Source organism: Tribolium madens, unplaced genomic scaffold (assembly GCF_015345945.1).
Source record: "Tribolium madens isolate multiple individuals breed KSU strain unplaced genomic scaffold, Tmad_KSU_1.1 Scaffold_1;HRSCAF=32;Tcas5.2_LG8, whole genome shotgun sequence".
NCBI classification, from domain to species: Eukaryota; Metazoa; Arthropoda; class Insecta; order Coleoptera; family Tenebrionidae; genus Tribolium; species Tribolium madens.
Window position 1 is genome coordinate 5514318 of NW_025400984.1, and position 20703 is coordinate 5535020.

At 32.7% G+C, this 20703-nt stretch overlaps 1 protein-coding gene across 4 annotated transcripts in view; it reads right to left on the reverse strand.

Annotated features, from left to right (window-relative positions):
* Positions 1-181: 181 nt before the first annotated feature.
* LOC123004377 (cGMP-dependent protein kinase, isozyme 2 forms cD4/T1/T3A/T3B) overlaps positions 182-20703 on the reverse strand; it is a 60107-nt gene continuing 39585 nt past the window's right edge. For 2 of the 4 annotated variants that reach the window (XM_044397617.1, XM_044397618.1), the window contains exons 3-7: positions 20528-20694; positions 2098-2701; positions 1551-1958; positions 766-1167; positions 182-711 (exon numbers count right to left, since the gene is read on the reverse strand). In XM_044397617.1, the coding sequence (XP_044253552.1) occupies positions 546-711; positions 766-1167; positions 1551-1958; positions 2098-2701; positions 20528-20694 (1747 nt within the window). In that variant the 3' untranslated portion in view covers positions 182-545. Of the gene's footprint in view, positions 712-765; positions 1168-1550; positions 1959-2097; positions 2702-12404; positions 13261-17726; positions 17872-20527; positions 20695-20703 lie in introns of those variants that run through there. The other 2 variants (XM_044397616.1, XM_044397615.1) reach the window with 2 other exon arrangements.

Below are 20703 nucleotides of genomic sequence, written 5' to 3' on the forward strand. Positions count from 1 at the left end.
AGGTCTGTAGATAGATCTACAGGTCTGTAGATAGATCAACAGGTCTGTAGATAGATCTACAGGTCTGTAGATAGATCTACAGGTCTGTAGATAGAGCTTCAGATAAAAAAAAGTTTACTACATTTAAAAAAATCTTCGAGCCCAAAAAAGGAGTAGTAAGTAAGTAAAATAAAAGAGAGCATTCAACTTTAGCATCTTATATTCACAAACTTATACAATAAAAAACTTTACATCATTATTAAATTATTGATTGCTTTACAATTATTGAAATATACACATAATGTAAATGGGTAACTTTCTGTTAAAATATAAACAGTCACAACATGTATTGTAAATTAAAAAAATATTATACAAACAATTCCTTTTTAAAACAAATTAAAATGGCACTTGTGCGCTTTTGGGGCCATCTACCATCAGTCGAAAACCAGAATTATTGTCATGTGATTATCGATCGATTGCAACGTTGGCACCTATACCTAGTTTGCGTTGCAATTCACACAGCTCTCATCAATATCCAATTGTAACAACCTAAATTAGTATTTACGCTAAAAATCAGCATCCCAACCCGAAATGTCGTCAGGTGGCGGAGTATCCGTGTCTGGGGGATAGTCATCAAAGTTGCTCGTGTCGGTCACGTGCTTGACTTGAGGCAAAATGGGTGGCGTTAAAGTCCTGTTCACCAAACCTTCCCAATTAAAACCATCGAACCATCTGTAACAATTATTAAATTTTTAAAATTTCCCACTTGGCAATTTATCAACATACTTATGCTTCTGTATTTCACTAATCCCTCCTTTTTGATATCCCAATCTCTCTGCTGGATTATCTCTGCACAATTTCTTAATAAGAGCCATGGCGTTTCTCGTGATATTTCGAGGGAAATCTATGGCGTCTATCCCTTTCAAAATTATGTTGTAGGTTTTCATAGGGTCGGCCCCTGTGAAGGGCGGCGTTCCTGTCAGCAATTCGAACATCAGTACGCCCAGTGACCAGTAATCGGCGCTTATGTCGTGCCCTTTGTTTAAAATTACTTCAGGAGCAACGTATTCGGGAGTTCCACAGAAAGTCCACGTCTTGCGGCCACTGTGGAGCTTCTTGGCGAATCCAAAATCAACCAATTTCACATAGCCTTGATTGTCTAAGAGAAGATTTTCCGGTTTCAAGTCCCTGAAAATTTAGAAAATTAACGTTAGTGACTGATTAACATAAACGTGCAAATCGTTGAATAAAAAATCCGTTTAAAGAATAGAAATCCAAGTTCTGGTGCCACATTTTCCCACAATCTTATCAGAACCTGAAGATCTAAGCGTTTTGTCCCTGACTTTTTGTCCTACACGACTATATGGTTTTTTATTGAGAGAACGTGTCTAAAGTGAGGCTTGTGGACAAGTGTGAGTAACTTTTATGCAAATAAATGCAAAAGATGAGAAAATATGTGCTCAAGCATTTTTTCAAGGGTACTTCTCAGAAGTTTCAATTATTAGTAAACTACCAAATAAACAGTCTTCAGGGCAAAACGCCTTGAGATTCTGGCTTTTATTTTTTCTCACCTGTATATAATGTTGCGGGAATGCAAATAATCGAACGCTTCCACCACGCAGGCGGTATAAAACCTCGTTGTGGCATCGTCAAAGTGTCCTTTATCCCTCAACACCGTCCACAGTTCGCCTCCCAAGCAACTCTCCATCAGCATATACAAATACTTGCGATCTTTAAACGTCTTGAATAACTTGACGATAAAGTCGCAATTAGCCTCGCCCATAATTTCCTTCTCGGACATGATATGTTGCTGTTGACGCGTCTCGACGATTTGCGCCTTCTTCATTTGCTTCAGGGCGAACGAGCGATTCGAATCGCCTTGGATTTGAACGAGTTCGACGCGACCGAAACCCCCAACACCCAGAGTTGTGAGCTTTTTCAAATCGCTGAGGTGGACATGTTCGAATTCTTCGTTTTCTCTAAAAATAGAGCAAAAATTAGGTCTAAAGCTTAAAAAAGTTTGTTTTTGATTGTCAAACAACTAACTCACCCATCATCCCCTTAAGCTTGTAAAAACCTTTGTTTAGAACAACCCTCAAAATGCCAAACTCAACTCACCTTCTCCTATCCACACCCTCATCCTTGTACTTTGTCCTGATCTCGTCTAGATTCGAAATCAATTGATTAAACGTCTCCCTGTCAATAACCAAACAGTACACCCCTTCCGGATTATCAACAATAATATTCGCCGTGCGCAAATCATCCCCTTGCAACGCCTTCTCCCCGAAGAAATCGCCCTTTCCCAACGTCCTGATGTACTTTTCTTCATTACTATCGGGTACTTTCTTCGTCACCTTGACTGTTCCTTTACTGATGATGAAGAAAGTGTCACCTCTGGCACCTTGTCTGATGATGTAGTCTCCATTCGCGTAGAAGGTTTCTTCCAAAACGTCGGAGATTTTGATGAGAGTATCTTCTGGCAGGTTCTTGAAGATGGGTACACTCTTGAGAAAATCGGTGTATTCGGCCTGTCGTATAAGACCGGTTCTCATCATTATTGTCTGGAAGCATTGTCGTTCGATGGCCCATAGTTTACAGTCGGTGGCGGCTTTGATAGTGGCAGTTCTTTGACAGTTGTAGAGGATTGCAAGCTCGCCCAAGACTTTGCCAGGGGTGAGGGTGCTAAGGAACTTGTTTTCGCGAGAGACTTCGACGCAACCCTCTGCAACAAGAAAGAAAAAATGCTTTGTTTAAATGTCGCTGACCTGAAGATGAATCTATGATTACGAAACAGTTACGAATGACAAAAATTGGATTACGGTACGTGGGCTTGGTGCTTCTACGCCTACTTAACATGTGTATAAAAATATAAAAACGATATAATTTTCTTGTCCGATTAAACGAGTAGTGTATAAGACTGTTATTTAGTTGATTTGGTTTCTGTTTTTGACAGTGAACAAAAAATTAGAAAATAAATGAAACTGGTTTCAAACAAATATTCAAAGACACATTTATGGTAAGCTTTGCTTCTAAAAGTAATAAATAAGACACCAATTAAAAATTCAATTTATTTTTGACAATTTACGGTGAATATCCTTTTATAGACGTCACAAGCTTTAAATTACTTTGCAAATAAGGAAGTTTTTACCACTTGTCGAATTTTAAAAGTGAAACCATGCAAGTGAACATCTTGTACCGTATGTTATATAATCCCGTAGAAACTCGAAAACATAATTTAATTATCTTAAAGTCCTTTGCCATTATATGCAAATTATACATTCAAGTAATCCTTGTAAAGCTAAAAATTTATTCAACAGTTTAACGCATTTATTTTATTGCTTTTAAGACTTTCTCTCATGTAATTAATCTCAACAAATTATTTGCACAGACTTGGACAAGTATTTAGTTTAGTTTATTGTTTTGAATATTTTCTCCTGTTTGCTGTCTTCAGTCGTGAAAATAGAGAGAAAGCTGGTGCGTGCTTAATGACAAAATTATTTTATATAATTATTACTTAGACTAAAGTAATAAAACGATTATGGAAGACGTGTGCTCGTAAGCGATGTTACGTTCTCTCGTAAATGTATGCATAATAGCCAATTTACAATTTCAGTAGTAAAAGTAATGTGCAAATAAGTCAAATTTCGTTAGGCATAAAAGTTACCACATTGTAAGAAAATGTAAAACTGTACCTGAACCGAAATCAATCTTCCAAGATTATGTTATCTTGAAAAATACGCAAATACTTGAGTTTTGACTCAATTTACATAAAAATTGTAATTAGATAACGGTTTACAAATATTTGATTTTGTCGCAGGAAATATGTGATTGCATATAAGGCTTGAACTATTTATTTCCTTCTTCCCTACATTTTGAAATTGTATGTACAATTGCGGAAATGGAATTTTGGACGATTTGTCATTCAATTCGTTTTTATAATTTTTATCCTGACAATTAGAGAGAAACTGACAACAAATCTAAATAATTTATTGAACTTATATAAAAACACATATTGCTGGTATTATTGTTTCGGAAAATCGACGCCAAAAGTAATTTCAATTAAAACTTACAAATTTAAGTTTTCAAACGTCAATCAAAGCGTGGCTTACATTGACATTTTTTTGATGTCCAAAATTTCGTGTCAGCAATAATACAGGGTGTTTCACATAATTTTACGAAGCCTGCGCCTGTAAGATGCAATTAATAATATATATTCCGATACGAACTCGATTACAAATTTTGAAAAATTAGATAATTTTCTCCAGTTTGTTCACCCTTTCAAAAATTACAACATTTTTAGTTATTTAGTGATTAAGATAGATAAACTAGAATAAATAATTAAATGTGTATTTTTTCTATCTAGTGTTTTGTGACATTTGTATGTTTAGGCGCAAGCCTCGTAAAGTTATATGAAACACCCTGTTCATGTTTGATAACTTTTGAAATCGTTTGAATTTGTGGTTACGTTTTTATTTAAACTCGTCGAAGAAATCTAATCGTGATTCACATGCTTTCTTCTCGTCTTGTATTTTTTCCACTAAACGATCAATAAGGAGAAGAAAGTTCACGCGTGACCGTAAAAGCTTAGAAAATGTGAACAATTTGATGTCATAGGTCACTCCACTACTTTGCAAAAATCCTCTTTATCCAGTTTACTTTCTTCACACGAACTTTCCAAGGGTGCGTCTCGTTAATTCTCATCGTGTTGCTACTGAATGTTATTATTCTTTGTCTGTTTCAACAATTGCGACACGTACTAATCAACTGTGATTATTTTCTTGTAACGGTAAGCTAATGATCCGATTCGGTCGCAGAATGTTGTGCGTTACTCTTCCTTGTTGCAACGGCAAATAACCGCTAGATCTAGTTGCCTAACGAGAATAACCTTTACGATTAATTAGTCCGTAATGTTGATAGAACCGCACTGGAAGGTCAATCAAGCTCTTTGGCCAAGACAGACGTGGATTGTGATGCTTATGTGTGTGGTTTTCAGACTATTATAGAGTGGAATAATAAGCCATGCACAAGTGTTACAACTATGACTCAAGATTGCTTCATGGTTCAATGACTATCCCATTAATGACTTACAAAAATTTACAATTTACAAGATACGGGGAGTAATTTGATGATAGTAATTAAGTTAATGATGTTTCAGACACATCAACCTGAATACCCGTATTTCATTGTTCAAAATTTATAAAGCGAGCGAAGCGAGTGGAAACAGTTACAAATTTATTTAGAATTTTGTACAGTACATACTAGAAGATTCCTTCAAGTAATATGGCAAGTGTTTTCATTCAAAACATTGCATAATCCAAAACAATGCAATATGACGCAACTATACTGTTGTAAACACAACTTCAATCAAAGTCCTACAAATGTTTTCATCAATTTGTATCATATACAAGTGAGTTTCTCTCTTGTAATAAATGAGAAGATGATATTTTATTTGACATATCTATCAAGAAATCTTCTAACTGTGAAATAATTAAATTATGTCCTACCCTTTTCAGAGCTTTCTTCGTGTTACATGTTTAGGTTATTAAGGTCGCTGACTTTGCTTGATTAGCTCCCTGAAGACTATTCCACGTAGGTGTAACAAGATAACGATACTACATAAAGAAAAAATAAAACTGAATCAGAATTTGCATTAAAATTCGATTAGAGCCAACCGTGCACTTTATCTGTGACAAAATTACACCAGTGTAGTATTATTATTATTAAATTTAAAACACAATACGAACATTTTAAGGAAAAGAAAAAGAATGTCCCATTTGATGTCTTGGAAATCTTCTATTAAAAGAATTTTGAGAAAATAGCATTTGCATGACTTTCTAGATCTTTTCGAGTAGACACTCTAAAACATAAAGACTTATCGGCACTATAGGTGGTCCCTATTCATGCAGAACTTAAATTTAAATTTCGTTTGTTTCTATTACTCTTAATTTTCATATACAAAATGATCCACAAAGAATGAATCCGTTGGCAATCCTGACTTTAAACTGTATCCGGTTGCAGTGTTTCAAATTATTAACAAACACAGGTACTCAAATCTGTTACCACCAACAGATACAGTCTTTCTGGATCACTTTGTACATATTAATTACACTTTTGAAGTGCAATATTGAAAAAATTTGATCTGTCCGTGACAACATAAAATTCCTAGACTATGAAACAAAGAAATAATAAACTTATAATCAACTAGAATACCTATATTCATCTAGAATATAGAACTTTATTATAAATTCCCTATTATATAAACTTTTTTCTTTATATGTGTATAGGAAAATTCAAAAGTCTCGGACCATCTCTTGGGTGGTAAAGGACATCTAAATGAGTTAAAAGTTCCCATGCCAAAAAATTGTTTGAGTCTTTTTAGCTTTTTTAGCAGAAACGGCAGATCTTGCAACATTAAACAAATACCGCCATCGGAGGAATCATTTTTTGTGATATAGTAATATGTAAGCATTTTTTTTATTTTTTTTTTTAATTTCAAAGCTAGTCATGAAAGTTTAATTGTGAACGAATTATCGATTTGACATTTGGCCGTATAAAAAATTGTGGTCCCTTCACATCAAACTCATAGTTATAGCCAACTAAAGCGCTAAATTAAAAAAAAACATCCGTTCTAAAACATGTAAGGTATAAAAGCAACATCAATATTGTAGGAAGAAAGTAGTAGGTTTATGAAGCAAAAAATTTGCAAATGTATTATATCTGAAGTAAAAAGTTAGTTGTGCAAAACATTTTTACATATTATCTTATTTATTCATATTGAATCATTAGAAAAATGTAATCTATCAAAATGGAAACTCTTCAAGCCGGTAGCTTCTCTGTGTCTCTTATTATAAAACTTTGTTAACGTGATGCAATCACTAATTTGCTAGTGCAAATAATGATATAACATCATAAATAACACATTATTATAAAAAGTCTCAATTATAATAAATTAGTTAATTAGCTGTAATAATAAAAATAATAATAACTATTGTTTAATAGTTCCTAATATAAGGTATTTTCATAAATACGAGTACTACCCCGTTATCTAGTTTGGGAGAGTGTAAGTTACTGTTTCATATATTAGCAATTATTATTTCACTTTTTTTAAATAAAACTCTTAAAGTGCTAATCTAACAGCTCTTTTGGGAACTCACTTGAGTCCCTAAAATGAGTCTTTTCCGGATTCATTAAAATAGTACGTAAAATGGTTATTTTAGATACTCAGTACCCAAAATACAGTTTTTCTAGAGTTTAATAAGAGGTGCGAATTTGTGTTTTGGGAGCTTTAACAAAAAAATGTTGTTTGTAACACGTATCTAAAACGATTTTGCGGATTCATCAGCAATGATTCGTCCGCAAAAACTGTAGTATTTTAGATACTTGTAACAAAAATAACTATTTTCAACTTCTTAATACGTGTTTTTGCATGAGTAAAAGATGAACAATACATTTGGATTTTCGTTAAGCATCATATTATGTTGTAACTGTAACAGCCCTGCATGTTTTGGTTATAATAGTTTTCTTTTCTTTTTTAAATCCTCTCTTATACAGCAGTATTTGCCTAAAATAAGGTACCATCGTCATACTGAACCGAAGAAGACAATGTAGTGTAGTATATCTTTTGCAGTACTCTTTTTTCTAATTATTCAATTGTGCAGGTTTTTCAAGTGCATTTGTGACATTGTGAATTAAAACTTTTGAGTGTAAGTATGTATTTCTTTTTATTAAGCTATACGATCTGAATGTTCGAATTTCTAAAATTTCTTCATCATTTTAACATTTTGACATGTAGGTGCTTTATTAGAAAATTTGTCTTATTTTAAAAAATAAAAAGATACTATTATTTTGATTGTCTGACTTATAATAAATTAAGTAAATGTATTATGTAGACGCGTTTGCAGTTCATTAGAGAAAATACGTATTTGTTTATTTTTTTATGCTTGAAAGAATACCCTCTAAGTCATTAAAATTAATGTAGGTGTTTATTTCTGTCACAGGCTGTAGATACAATTTGTTAAAATCAAGTAATTACTCAAAAGGTACAATTAAGTGAGTAAGTAATTAAAGATAACGACTGATATTTTAAAATAACAGATTTAGAAACTATACAATTTAAAATTAAGCAGTGATTTAGAATTGAAGTATCTAACAGTTACGCATTAGTTTCGTAACCAAGAATAATAAACATTATTACCGTTATTTTACGCTTCCAGAATAAAAAATAATATAAAGGAGCTTTTATACAAAACACGAGTTCTTGTGTTGTTACTGTTAATATCTACTTCTATTGAAAGTAATGGGAAACAACTTCAATTTATAAATCATTATGGTGACAGACTTTCAAGACTTTTAAATTAAATATTGAACTAATCTCTGTCATCATATTTATGTCACGATTTCCTCTGCAAACCTTCCTAAGTTCCGCGCTCGATCGCCGATTGAAGTCTCCTCGACGACAGGATGAAAAACACAGTCCGTCGCCATCCTGCATATTATCGAACCGGACCATCTATCATAGATCTCAACCGGTGACTCGTATAAATTCACTCGGTTAAAATGTAAGTAATTTCTTCGCGGAGCACCGGCAGCAACAGCACACAACATAATCGTTAAATACGCCGCAATACAAATAAACAAGACCCGGGATGTGAGTGTGTCTGAACAAGTTACCTGGCGGCAAAAAGCTGAGGTTTTTTAAGCGCAGAGGTCTGGGGGAGCAACCATTAAGTTTAATTGCGGGATTATGCATCTCGTTGATGGGAGTTTGTGGTGTGTTTCATGAAAAGGTCGAAAATGTTAACAAGAAAATTAGCGGTTTTTATTCAGCAGGAATCCGAGAAAGTGCTTTAGAGATGACAATGTGATTTGAATAATCAATTAGAGAAAAGAATTTCCTTAATTTCCCAAATAAAATAGTTGACACAGCAATTTCGATTCAAGTCGTAAAACAATCTTAACATCTAACAAAAATTAACATATGACTGTCAGCTTTTAAACTTTCACAGCTCTGTGGGAGTTTATGTTTCAGAATTTTTCAGATGAGTGTTACAGAAAAAAAACCTATTAAAAATTAATTCAAAATTTCATCGTCGTTCCTGATTGCACATAATAATTATTATTCATTGGCTCATAAAAGAATGTTATTTGTTGCCAATTTTATCTTTGTAAAGATGTAATTATCATTCAAGGTACGTAATTTATGGCGGTAGACTGGTCTATTAAAAAGAGTAACCGGATGAGAGAAAATAAAGAAATTATTTGCTTACACATATGAACAATGTATGTGCGTAGGTGGTGGCATATTTATCGCCGTATCATTAACAATGTCACCACGAGCTTCAGAGATATAAATAAAGTATTTCTGAAACTGTATTTTACAACCATAATGTTCGGTTTAAAACGGTATTGATAATAAATTTTCAGGCTTTCAACAAAGAGTATGGTTTAGAGAGACACAAAAAATGATTTGTTGTTACTGATAGATTAGTATCCTGAGAATAACTGGTTATTTATTTCATTTCATAGAAGAATGTTTGACCAAGTAAATAAAACTGGTGAGAATTGAGTAGCTCGAGTTACTTTAATGAATCATATAAACGAAAATGGTATTCACAGAAATGTTATTTGCTAGCACTGAATTGAATGAAATACTAACTCTGTTGGACAAAAAAAATGATAGCAGATTATTGCACTCCAAAATCTGAACAATATATTTCTACGACCCTAACAGAAAGTAAGTTTCTCCATCCTAATTTCACAAAAGGAAAGTGGCCAATTACCTCCTAGGAGGCAAAAATTTTCCTCCCTCATCAGTCAAAATTTACAATAAAAACATATGTAACCTCTCATAAGAAAGGTTTCCTCTCTTGTAATACAAATAACTATTACGTCAGTTATGCCGCGAGCAAAGTTCGGTATCTTGAATATGAAATATAATGAACAAAAATAAAACTCTAATTAAAAGTAAAATCAACACAAAACTTGAATATTAATCTTGATGTAAATCAAGACAGCAGTCAAATTACGTTACGTAATAACTACTGACAAAAAACTTTATTAAATCGGTCTAAAAATTACAATGACTAGAAATATACAAGTGAACCAAAGTAGCGCACAAAATTCATAATTTTATGTGTTTTTTTAAAACAATTCTCGAATAGGTTGATTTAATTTTTGTAAAAGATAAATTTTCATTATACTATTATTTATAACATCAATAATTTTTAAGTAACGACATTATCAGTATTTTTCTAAATGGCAACCAACATTTTTGTTTACTGTTTTTGGTAATATTTTCTTTTAAAAAGAGAAGAATGTACCTATTATCAAAAACAGTCAACAAGATTGTTGATTGTCATTTAAAAAAATTAATGACGAAGTCACTATTGAAAACCCAATGACGTCATAAACGTTACAAAACTGTCAAAATGTAGCATTTATAAAAATAAAATCGACCTGTTTTAAGATTTTTTTAAACAATGACCCACAACAAAAAAATGAATTTTGTGCGTAACGTTTAGTTCAACTGTATAATTTGATAAAATAAAACTTAACTACTGGACATTCAACATTTCAACATTATACAAAGATAAACACCAAACAATAAGGTACTATTTAATTACTTAACATGTTTCAACATTTACAAAATTATTTGCTTGAGTTCCTTTAGTCGGAATGCCTAATCCTTGAAAATACCATTACGGAAATAACTCACAACACATTACTTATTTTAATTTCTTACTCGTCGAAATGTCGAAAAGTAATTTCCTGGTGTTGAAAAAAATTGTTTTTGCTAATAAATTAACAATTTACGCTTACTTGTAATACCATGCGTTCAACTAAATATCTGAACAAATTAGCAAAACAACAACTTTGAAATTAAATTGGCAACAATCAATGACCTAGACAATTATGACAAAAAAAATCTATTGGCAACAATGAAGCATTAGTAATTCTTCTGACTATGCCAGCGGCCGCCCATCGCAAATAAATGACAATTGCCAATAAAAAACGTGATGTTTGTATTTCTTGACACTCAGTGTTGCCAAATTGAAACTTTAAATTTGTAGCCCCGTAAAAACAAAAATCACAATAATGGTTGACTACAGTCACTTTCCGATGAGAGAATCCTATGACTATAAAATTAATTTGTAATTTCAACCAATCATATTCAACCGTCTCATTTTTAAAGTTAATTGTCACTCATTTCCAAGAAACAGTCGCTGGCCGAAAACGACTTGATATCAACAATAATTCGGTGTTGCCATTTTAAATTCAAAATCACAGGTCACTACGAAAATCATGGTAGGTATACAGCGTGCGCTAGAACTCGCGCCCCAGAGAAGAATATCATATAAGGTTAAATTTTGCACTTTGACTCTATTTATTTCTGTTAAAAAAACAATTTTCCAAGTTTTTTTTTGCTACATGCTATTAGGAGAGAAAACAAGGAAGCTGTATCTCCTAAATTGTAACTCTGTTTAATGTTATTTGTGGCTTTTATTGGCAAAAATTTTGTACCTATATTAAATAATTATAAAAAAACATATGCAAGATCATCAGTATTATTAAACAGACATAAAAAATGTCAAATGTCAAAAAATAAATAGCAAAATTTTTTGACAAATAGAATTTTATAAACATTTTTTCCATTCTCCTGGTATCTTATCTTATTTGAAATTTTTCTCTGATGCGGGAGTTCTGACACACCCTGTATAGTATTACGAATAAAATTCATATATTGAAAAAGAAAGAACTGGGCAAAGAACAAAAATGCTATCAGTTTCATTAAAGACTTAAAACTGAAATATGGATTAAATACTGATTTAATCATTTCACACTGTATTTCTTACAAAAATTCTTTATACTGGCTTCTAATTTGTAAAAAAACATTTGATTTTGTGTTCTACCGGGTGACTATAAATGATTGTGATTTGTAACCTCAAGTTGGCGTCAAATTTATATCTTAGTTTGACTATGGCACACTTAAACGTCAAATTTTTGACGTCACCTGAAACATTCTGATGTAATAAATTAGAAGAATTACTGATAGATTTTTTTGTTACAAACATTATTAATAGTCACCCTGTATTTAATTTATTTAAAAAAACGCTAGTATTATATTTTGACTGTTTCTTTAATCTGTAAGAAGAACTGCTAAATTACTAGTTAATTTTTAATTTTAAACAAACGTGGCAACTTCGGAGAAATCCTGATAAAGACTCCAAATGTCAGTATTACACTTATTGCAACGCATCATACATCTCCCAGCCCATAATTTTTCCAAACCGCCACACCCACCACCCACCATCAACCTCTTGATAACACAATACTCGTCCCCGGATAAATATTCCGCGCAGGCACTCCAGACAAGAGCACGTAGGCCGACCTTTCGCCAAATACCAGCACGCCTCCGAAAAACTCACCCGAATCTTTGTTCTTGATGACCTCTTCGCCGGCACACTGCAAGTTGCCGGTCCGCCGTCTCCTCACCGCATACGTATGCACAGGGACGATCAGTTTCGGACGAGGAATGAGAAAATCACTGTTTTTTGGTTCGCGAACTGGCGCTTTTACACCACTTTTGTACAGATCGTAAGCACTAGGAGGGTCATCGCTGATTTCGGAAGGAGATGGTGTGAGATTGCGAGGGGGGATCCTTTGGCGGGGCTTCTTAGGGAGGTCCTCGCCCTTGATAAGAACATTATCAGTCAAGATATATTTATTTTGATCATCAATCCATTCACTAACTCTTTGTCCAGTTCCTTCTTCTTCCTCTTCATTAAACCTGACCGACTTGATTTGCTTTTCTAAATCATTAACAACGTTCTTGAATTCATTATCGAAATTTTTGGCCAACTTGGTCCTAGGTTTAGGTATCGGTTTCTTATCTTCAGACTCTTTAAAACTTCGACTTTTCTGTATCTTCGCTTGCGAAGGTAAATAATAATTCGGAACTGAATTATTGTTAATCCTAGCCAAACACTTCTCACTGTGGTATTTAGGCTTCTCCTCCTTTTTTATAGGCTGTGTATATAACTCTTCTTGGGCTAACTCATCTAACATGTTCTGATAATGCCCCAATTTTGACGAAAGTGTCCCTTCGCTGTACTTATCCCAAGAATTCGACCCCGAACTATTAGTTGAAGATAAATTTCGTTGAGTGTCTTCCCAATTTGCTTCATATTGTCGTCCTCTGATATCATTAGAAATGTCCATTTCTAACCAAGCGGGATCGTTGATCACCGCTTTGCCAGGGTAATGTTTGATCTTCATTTTGTTCTGTAGAGAAAATTTATGAAGAAGTGAAGAAGCGTGAAATTGGCATGTTGCTGCTGGCCCATTTTCCGGTCCAAAGACACACTTTCTTTCCCGATTGGTCAATTTGTATATTTAAATGGAAAATTCTAATTTTACAAATTAATTAACTCAACTCCTAATTAAATTAATTGGTCCAATGTATCGATAAAAGCAAAATTTTTGCGAATTCTCAAATGAGACAAGAAAGGTTTGTTACGTAACGGTCTAATTTCCACTTAGATTAAACAAGTGGAGCGTTTACAGCGATAAATGCCTTCTAATTATGTTAATTTAATAACAGGAATTATAGTTGGAGGATTACATACCATTTAAGGTTGACATAAAAATCAGGTTTCTTCAGTTTTATTATTATTTTTTTGTGATCTATTTATTTTAGGACTTGTAGGAGACACTGAAAGTAAAAGTGTCTATAGAATTCATGTGCAATTTGAATGCTAATTTGTCTTTCTGAAAATGTCTCTTGTTGACATTGATTCGTGATTTATTTTTGCTGAAATTGTTACAAATGAATAAAATTTTTTGAAAACGATTAAAGAGTAATAAAGTATTTAATAATCCCTTTGAAAAGTGGCTCAAATTTAATAAGTCCGATATTGGTTTAATAAACACTTAAGCTCATCCTGACATTTATTAAGTTGAGTGTTGAAAGTACTTAATGATTAATCAATGAGTACCAATTAGTACTTTCAAAAGCCGGAATTAAAGTGGTGATCGGTGTTGAAGCGCCTCCTTGAAACGTTTTTTTCTTAACACAAGCCACGATTTGATTGTAAAACCATTAAATTATTGTTCAGAACGAGGATATTTCCAGTCTGTTTCTTTTAAAACTCATTTCCTTTTGCTACAAGAAAATCAAAGAAAGATGCAAATCAATAAACGAGCCGGAGTAACCAAGTGAATCATTTATTTCTAGTTATAAATTTTTCTTCTTTGCATATAAGTAATATTGAGTCATAAAAAGTGTCGTAAAAGCTTAATTATTGTTCATGAAAGTTAATTTACTGCACAAGTCTATAAAAATGAAGGCGAGGAAATAAAGAAATTAATGTTTTTGCACATGGTTAAGTCGTAAGTAGGTGTGCTTTTATTATCACGTCGTTAACAATGCTGCCAACAAGATATTGCTAAATAATACTAAAACATCATTTTCCAAAAAATTTCACTCAAATATATTTTTTTATATCTACATAGTCACATAAACCTGCTCTACATCGGGCCATTACCCAATTGACTTTTGTTCACACTTCAATTAAAGCACCGACATTGTTACAAAATAATAATAAATGAAAATATTACCTCATACATACAATTAATAATAATAATAACATGAAATGAAGCGGATTTTCAAAACAAGTTATTGTAACATCCAATTGCAACAAGCCCGAAATGATAGTTATTTTGGTGTTCACGATATTTTCTTGTCATCCGTTATTAGTGAATAATGATAATAATTAAATTAATTTGTGGATTTACGTAACTTGTCCTTTCTTTTTTAAACCGAATTTTACGGAAAAACTTAAAGTACGACCTCAGTTATGTAAGTTGTAAATAATAGAGGCAATTAAAGTGGCATTAGCGTTTGTTGGTTCATTAGGTTAATTCAATGGCAATTAAATACAATTTCAGCCGTCTTTGAGGAACTAGGACCGCTCCAATAAACTCCATAATAAAAATAAAGTTACAGATAAAGAAAAAAAACTGTTCCAGAATCACTAAAATGTAAAAAAAGTAATATAATTTAAAAAATTGAATCACTAAAGTAACTGAAATAGTCTGAAAAATGGTTAATATTTTTGCAACACTAATTTATAACTAATTTATTACAACAAATTACAAAAAAACACTGGCATGTTTGTTATATTTTTTAAATTTTGAAATTTTTTCTTTTAATTTGTTTGATATTTTATCATAAATTATGCAAGAAGATATCTCATCTCATTTGGTAGAATAATTGAAAGCTGTAAAACTGTAATTAAGCTAAATAAACATTCATCAGATCGCGTAAATCCGTAAAAAATTGTTTACATTTTGCTAAAAAACGAGTTAAAATTGTTAAAAAAAGATCGTTTAAGCTTGTGCTTTTTGGTATCAGGAGCTAGAGCACGTCTCTTTAAAAACAATCAAAACCGCCTCATTAGCACATCACTTTCCATCAAACAAGGTCAAAATCGCTACAAACGCATTCCTTGGACGCGAAATCCAACTCTGTAAACCGATTCTTCATCGAAATCGCCTTTCACTATTACCACAACCGGCCCATTCGACAATTGAACAATACCTCGTCCAGAAATCCTGGAGGTAAACGAGCGCAAGATTGCAATTTAATCGTTTTTACAATAATTAACTCCGCATACTTTCGCCGTGACATTTACCAGAGCAAACACAAAGGAAACGATCATTTTTCGACTGTTGTTTGGTTGGGCGACAACTAGAGCATGAACATTGTGCAACGACAGCTTTGGTAACATTACGCGAAGACGATCCACAAGAAACCGAAAGTTTTTTTTCCCTTATGAACATCTGGAACTTTGCTGATCTCATCGGTGGTCATAACTGGGTCAAATGGTTTTCTCGGTGGCGAGTCTAATCAGTTCCGTTCCCGTTCTCTGTCAAGACAATCAAGTATCGAAAAAACGCACTTGACACCTTTACGAAAATTCCGGCCTTCCGGTAGACAAGAATCCACCTGTTTCTAACAGTGATTCAATTTTTCCTTCCAAACGACCTTTCTTTGTTATTGTTTTGGTAACTTATCGCCGCATTGTTTTAAAAAAGTTTGGAGGTCTACAACCGCTTTAAACTCTTTAAAAAATAATTCTTTGTTCTTATCGAAAGATTCGTTTCTGACAGCACTTTTTATGATATTTCTAATATTTATTGATTGTGAATGATCGATTTGTCACAATGTAATCAAATTTATAACTGATTCAAATTGATAATGTATGACTGGTATAACAGATAATGCGAGACGTGTTTCACATCCAAAATAAATAATTCTTGAAACCAAATTATTTATATCAGAGAGAAACACTTGGTAAGATTATTTTTGCACATGTTTTAGATTTATTGGAGGGAAAAAAGCAGATGCTCGAAATTTAAATTGCCAGATGTTTTTAAAAAAGTATGCAAATTTTGTAAGAAATCCGAAAAATAAACTTGTAGCAGAGTTGGCACTTCAAATTAACAATGTTCATTTTTAAAATTTCCTAAGAATTCTTCTACAAACCTAGACAGTCCAGCTTCATTGTGGGAAAATTCGTCAACATCATACTAAAAACAATTTTTGACTCTTATCCAATGAATTATCGCGCTGTTAATATTTTTTTGCCAGGACAATAATGATTCATAAATCAGAAAAAAATTATATAAAATTTCAACTAAATTATGATGATAGTAAAAATACAAATATGTTGAAAATTTTACATTCGTTTTTGAGACAGTGTATTTTTGCTATGTTTATGACCGATTTTTGTGTTTTACATTATAAAAATCTATAGGTATGTCTAAAATTTAAATCCAAGCGAATTTATAGCATTATTCATGACAACCATTAATTAATTCTGTCAAGCTTTAGAAACCAAGCAATTTTATTATTCAAATCAGGTTTCGATTTTTTTAAAACGACAAAATATTGCCAAAAATATTCAAGGAATTTACTGGAGATAAAAATTTGTTTGATATTTGTTTCTAATGAACAAATGAAAACATCTCATTAATAAAAATACAGATAAGAAGTGCGTAATAAGCATAATATTTTTAACTTATCATAATGCAATTTTTATTTATTTCTTTGTGGATCTTTACAAATCACGAAAATTACGATAACTTTTTGTATCATTTGGCCTTTCCGCAATTTCTGGTTTTATTCATACTACATTTTCGGGTCATTTCCTTTTCGAATCATTGCACCGACCACCATTTCAATCTTGATATGGGAGAAAAATTCCAAATTCTCCAATTAAAGAGAAACCACGTTTTGAAAATTTCCAACTATTTTCTCATTTCCTCCCTTACGACACCAACCGGAAAACCGCCCAACTAGGTGTATGTGCGTCAATAAACCGAGAAAAACCACCTCAAGGTTGCTAATAAACCAACACTTTCGCAATTTTGGACCTAACCGAGGTCAACCATCGGTAGTTAAAGAAAGTAACACCAAATCTGATAACAACCGGCAAAATCGCAATACTTTCTAATCCTTCCGAGGCTTACGACACCCAAAACTACATACAAAACTGGTTCTAACAGCGGCTATTGAACAAATTGGCCGGTTTTTTACCGAAATAGATTCACTATAATTTTTCGCACGAACACCAGTGGCCCCGATACTTTCACTCCGGCTCGAAGAAAAAATTAAAAATAACCGAATGTGTGTCATTTCCGGATTTTCCGGGCCCAGCAGCAACTCCGGGAACACAGATTCTTACACTTTTGGATGGAAATGTCTTCAGACGCGGAACTACATTTCACGTTTTCGTAGCACGAGGTCGACGGTGAAGGGTTCCGAGCGCGAAACCGTCACCTTCGAGATATGGACGTTGACTGAGAGCGGCAGCAGGAAATCAGCAGGAAAGTAGGGAGACGGCTGAAAATACAGCCTTCGGTGATGGTGCGGATTTGATGCGGTGTGACGTCGCGCAGGTTTTTGCAGGATTTTCACAATAACGTAAAGCGCTAAATTTCTAATAATAAAAATAAATTTGTCTTTGTGTTATTTCTCCGAATAGAGAAATTTATTTTCACCATTGTGATACAAATATTTGTAAAAAATGTTTTTTAACAATGTCGTGTTCACTGAATAAAACAAAAAGTCAAGCTTGTGAAAATAGTAAATATAAAGATATTAAAAAATCGAAAGGAAGTAAAATACTACTTACTTCACCGAGTTCGCAATTCTTTCTTTTTATCATAATAACAAGGTAGAGAAGCTAATGACAATAATATCAAAGGAAGTTCTTCAACCAATAATTCGTGTTATTACAACTAAACTTCCTTTGTTAATTTTTAAACAAAAATGGTCTTTGTTTGAAATTCTCTCAACTTTTTTGGTGAATTAATTGTGACGACTATCATTTTTAATTTCTTGTAGTTATAAACGAGGTATTTTAAGTAATAGGATGAATGATTATTTGGTCCTTTCTAGGTTATTGATCTTGTGCAAAAAATCAAGAGCAATTAATCAAGCAAAAATTAATGAACTGGAAACATTGTGTGAATGCTTTGTTTATTCGTTTCTCTTTTCTTTGGTAATACTTATAGCATATACTTGGTGAATAAAGTACCCTAGGCTGTAAGAGATTGTGGAAAAAAACTTGACTAGATTAATTGGAAAGATTTATTATAAAGTGAAAACAATTTTCCGTTCTAATTACAAAAAATTCACTCAAGACAAGCTTATCAAGGATAAACAATGCAGTGATAAAAGTGTTGAGGGTAAATTACCCAACGTAAATTATTTAATCTTTCTTAGTTTATGTAATTTATTGTTGAATTTTGTTTGATTTCGTAATTTTATTTTATTAAACAGTTCGTCTAAAATATACGATGTGTGCATTTATTATAATTACATTAATTAATTAATCGTCGGTTTAATTTTCCATTAACTCGATTTCTAACCTTTTACGAGGCATCATAAAAACTAAGAAACCAAGACGAAATCACCACAAATCTGAATTCCAAAGACTAGATGTACTATCTCTTTCAATTTCTAATTTAATTCATATTTTTCCAAGAAATAAAAATTAGTGCCACTCAAATACCAAGGAAAAGATTAACATCCCGAATTTTTTTTACGTTATATAGAAAGAAAAAATTGTAAAGCTTTTAGGCAAAGTGGAACATGCCAAATTACCCAAATTAAACAAAGAGAATAAATAGCAAGTCCAAAACACTGGTAAAAATACCATAATATTATGTATACAAAAAGTTGACCATCTTGGTAAAAATACCAATCCCATTGTTAACTAAACTGCAATTGCCCCAATTATTGTAAAAAATTGTCCAAATTAAATCGCAAAGCTGTAATTATTACCCACTAAACCAAATTTATTACACCATTCGTGAGAAAATAAAGAAATTATTTTCTTTTCCACAGTAACGTAGATGGTACTTTTATCATTATCACATCATTAACAATGTCGCCAACAGATTCTCAGATATCATTAAACGTTTTTAAACTCGATGGGAACTGAAAACGATCGTATTTTTGTTTCTTTGTAATTACCAAAAAAAGAAAATTATTCAGGTTTTGTGTTTCTACTTGTGTCAATAAAAAGTATAAATAGAAAGAGGTAAAATGAAAACGAAAATAAACTCATCACGTATCTAAACATAATATTGATTACACACAATAAAACAAAGAAATTTCGTTAAAACCACTTGTGTTAATTTTGGATAATTACAGATAAATGAAAGTAGTGTTTAAGAGAGGTCATATGTTAATTTATGCAGACATTAAGCTAAGACCTACGCACGGAGGAATAAATCTATTTATATAAATTGAAGTCATTGTACAGTTTTTTAAGTAGAAGAAACGTCTATGGGGACTCCCGGAAATCCTTCTTTATTGTCCAATAAAATCAATTTTAAGATCAAATTAACTGTCAACTGTTGACCAATTTAAAGTCAATTAAAACTCTCAAATGTTTAAACTGTAACAAAAAATGCCAACGTTTCGCCTTGACATTAAAAGAACCAACAAAATTATACATAAAAGTGCAAATCTAACGAAACTGGAATTAGTGACTAAGAAATATGTATCGTAGGTGGTGACTCAAGCCCCGACATGCCTTTAACAAGTCACAACTTAGCCCCGCTTTGACAGAAAAAGTTTTAATAATAATAATTTGTTAACAATTTAACTCTTGACCTGCCAATTTTTAACAAAACTAATACATAAGTAAACACCCCGTCAACGTGACTAGCAGTGAAAGTAATTATATTCCTGCAGCCACGTGAAAGATCAAGGCTGGTGCACATGGCAACAGGATCAGAAATTCGCAACTATTAACAAAAAAATCTACAATATAAACATTTTATGATAAAAATCCTTGAAAGTATTCCCCGTCTGAATTACAAAATTAGTAACCCCCCACTTCACTTTCGTTAATACTGATAATTCCCAGTCGTCTTAAATCGTCAAGAGGTCAACAACATTCATAATACGCGACTTGACCATAACCATAGACAACAAACAAAACACACGCGTTTAATTGGTTGCATAACTCACCTTCCAGTACGTAGACGATACTTCCAACGTCGCCTTCTTTAATGATAAGACTTCCGGCTCTGTACGCTTCCGGATACATGCAATCGACGATTTCCTTGATTTGAGTGCTTTCCAAATTTTTCATAAAATCGTTGTCCAGAATTGCGGCCTTGATGAGTTCGCGGGAACTGGAAATA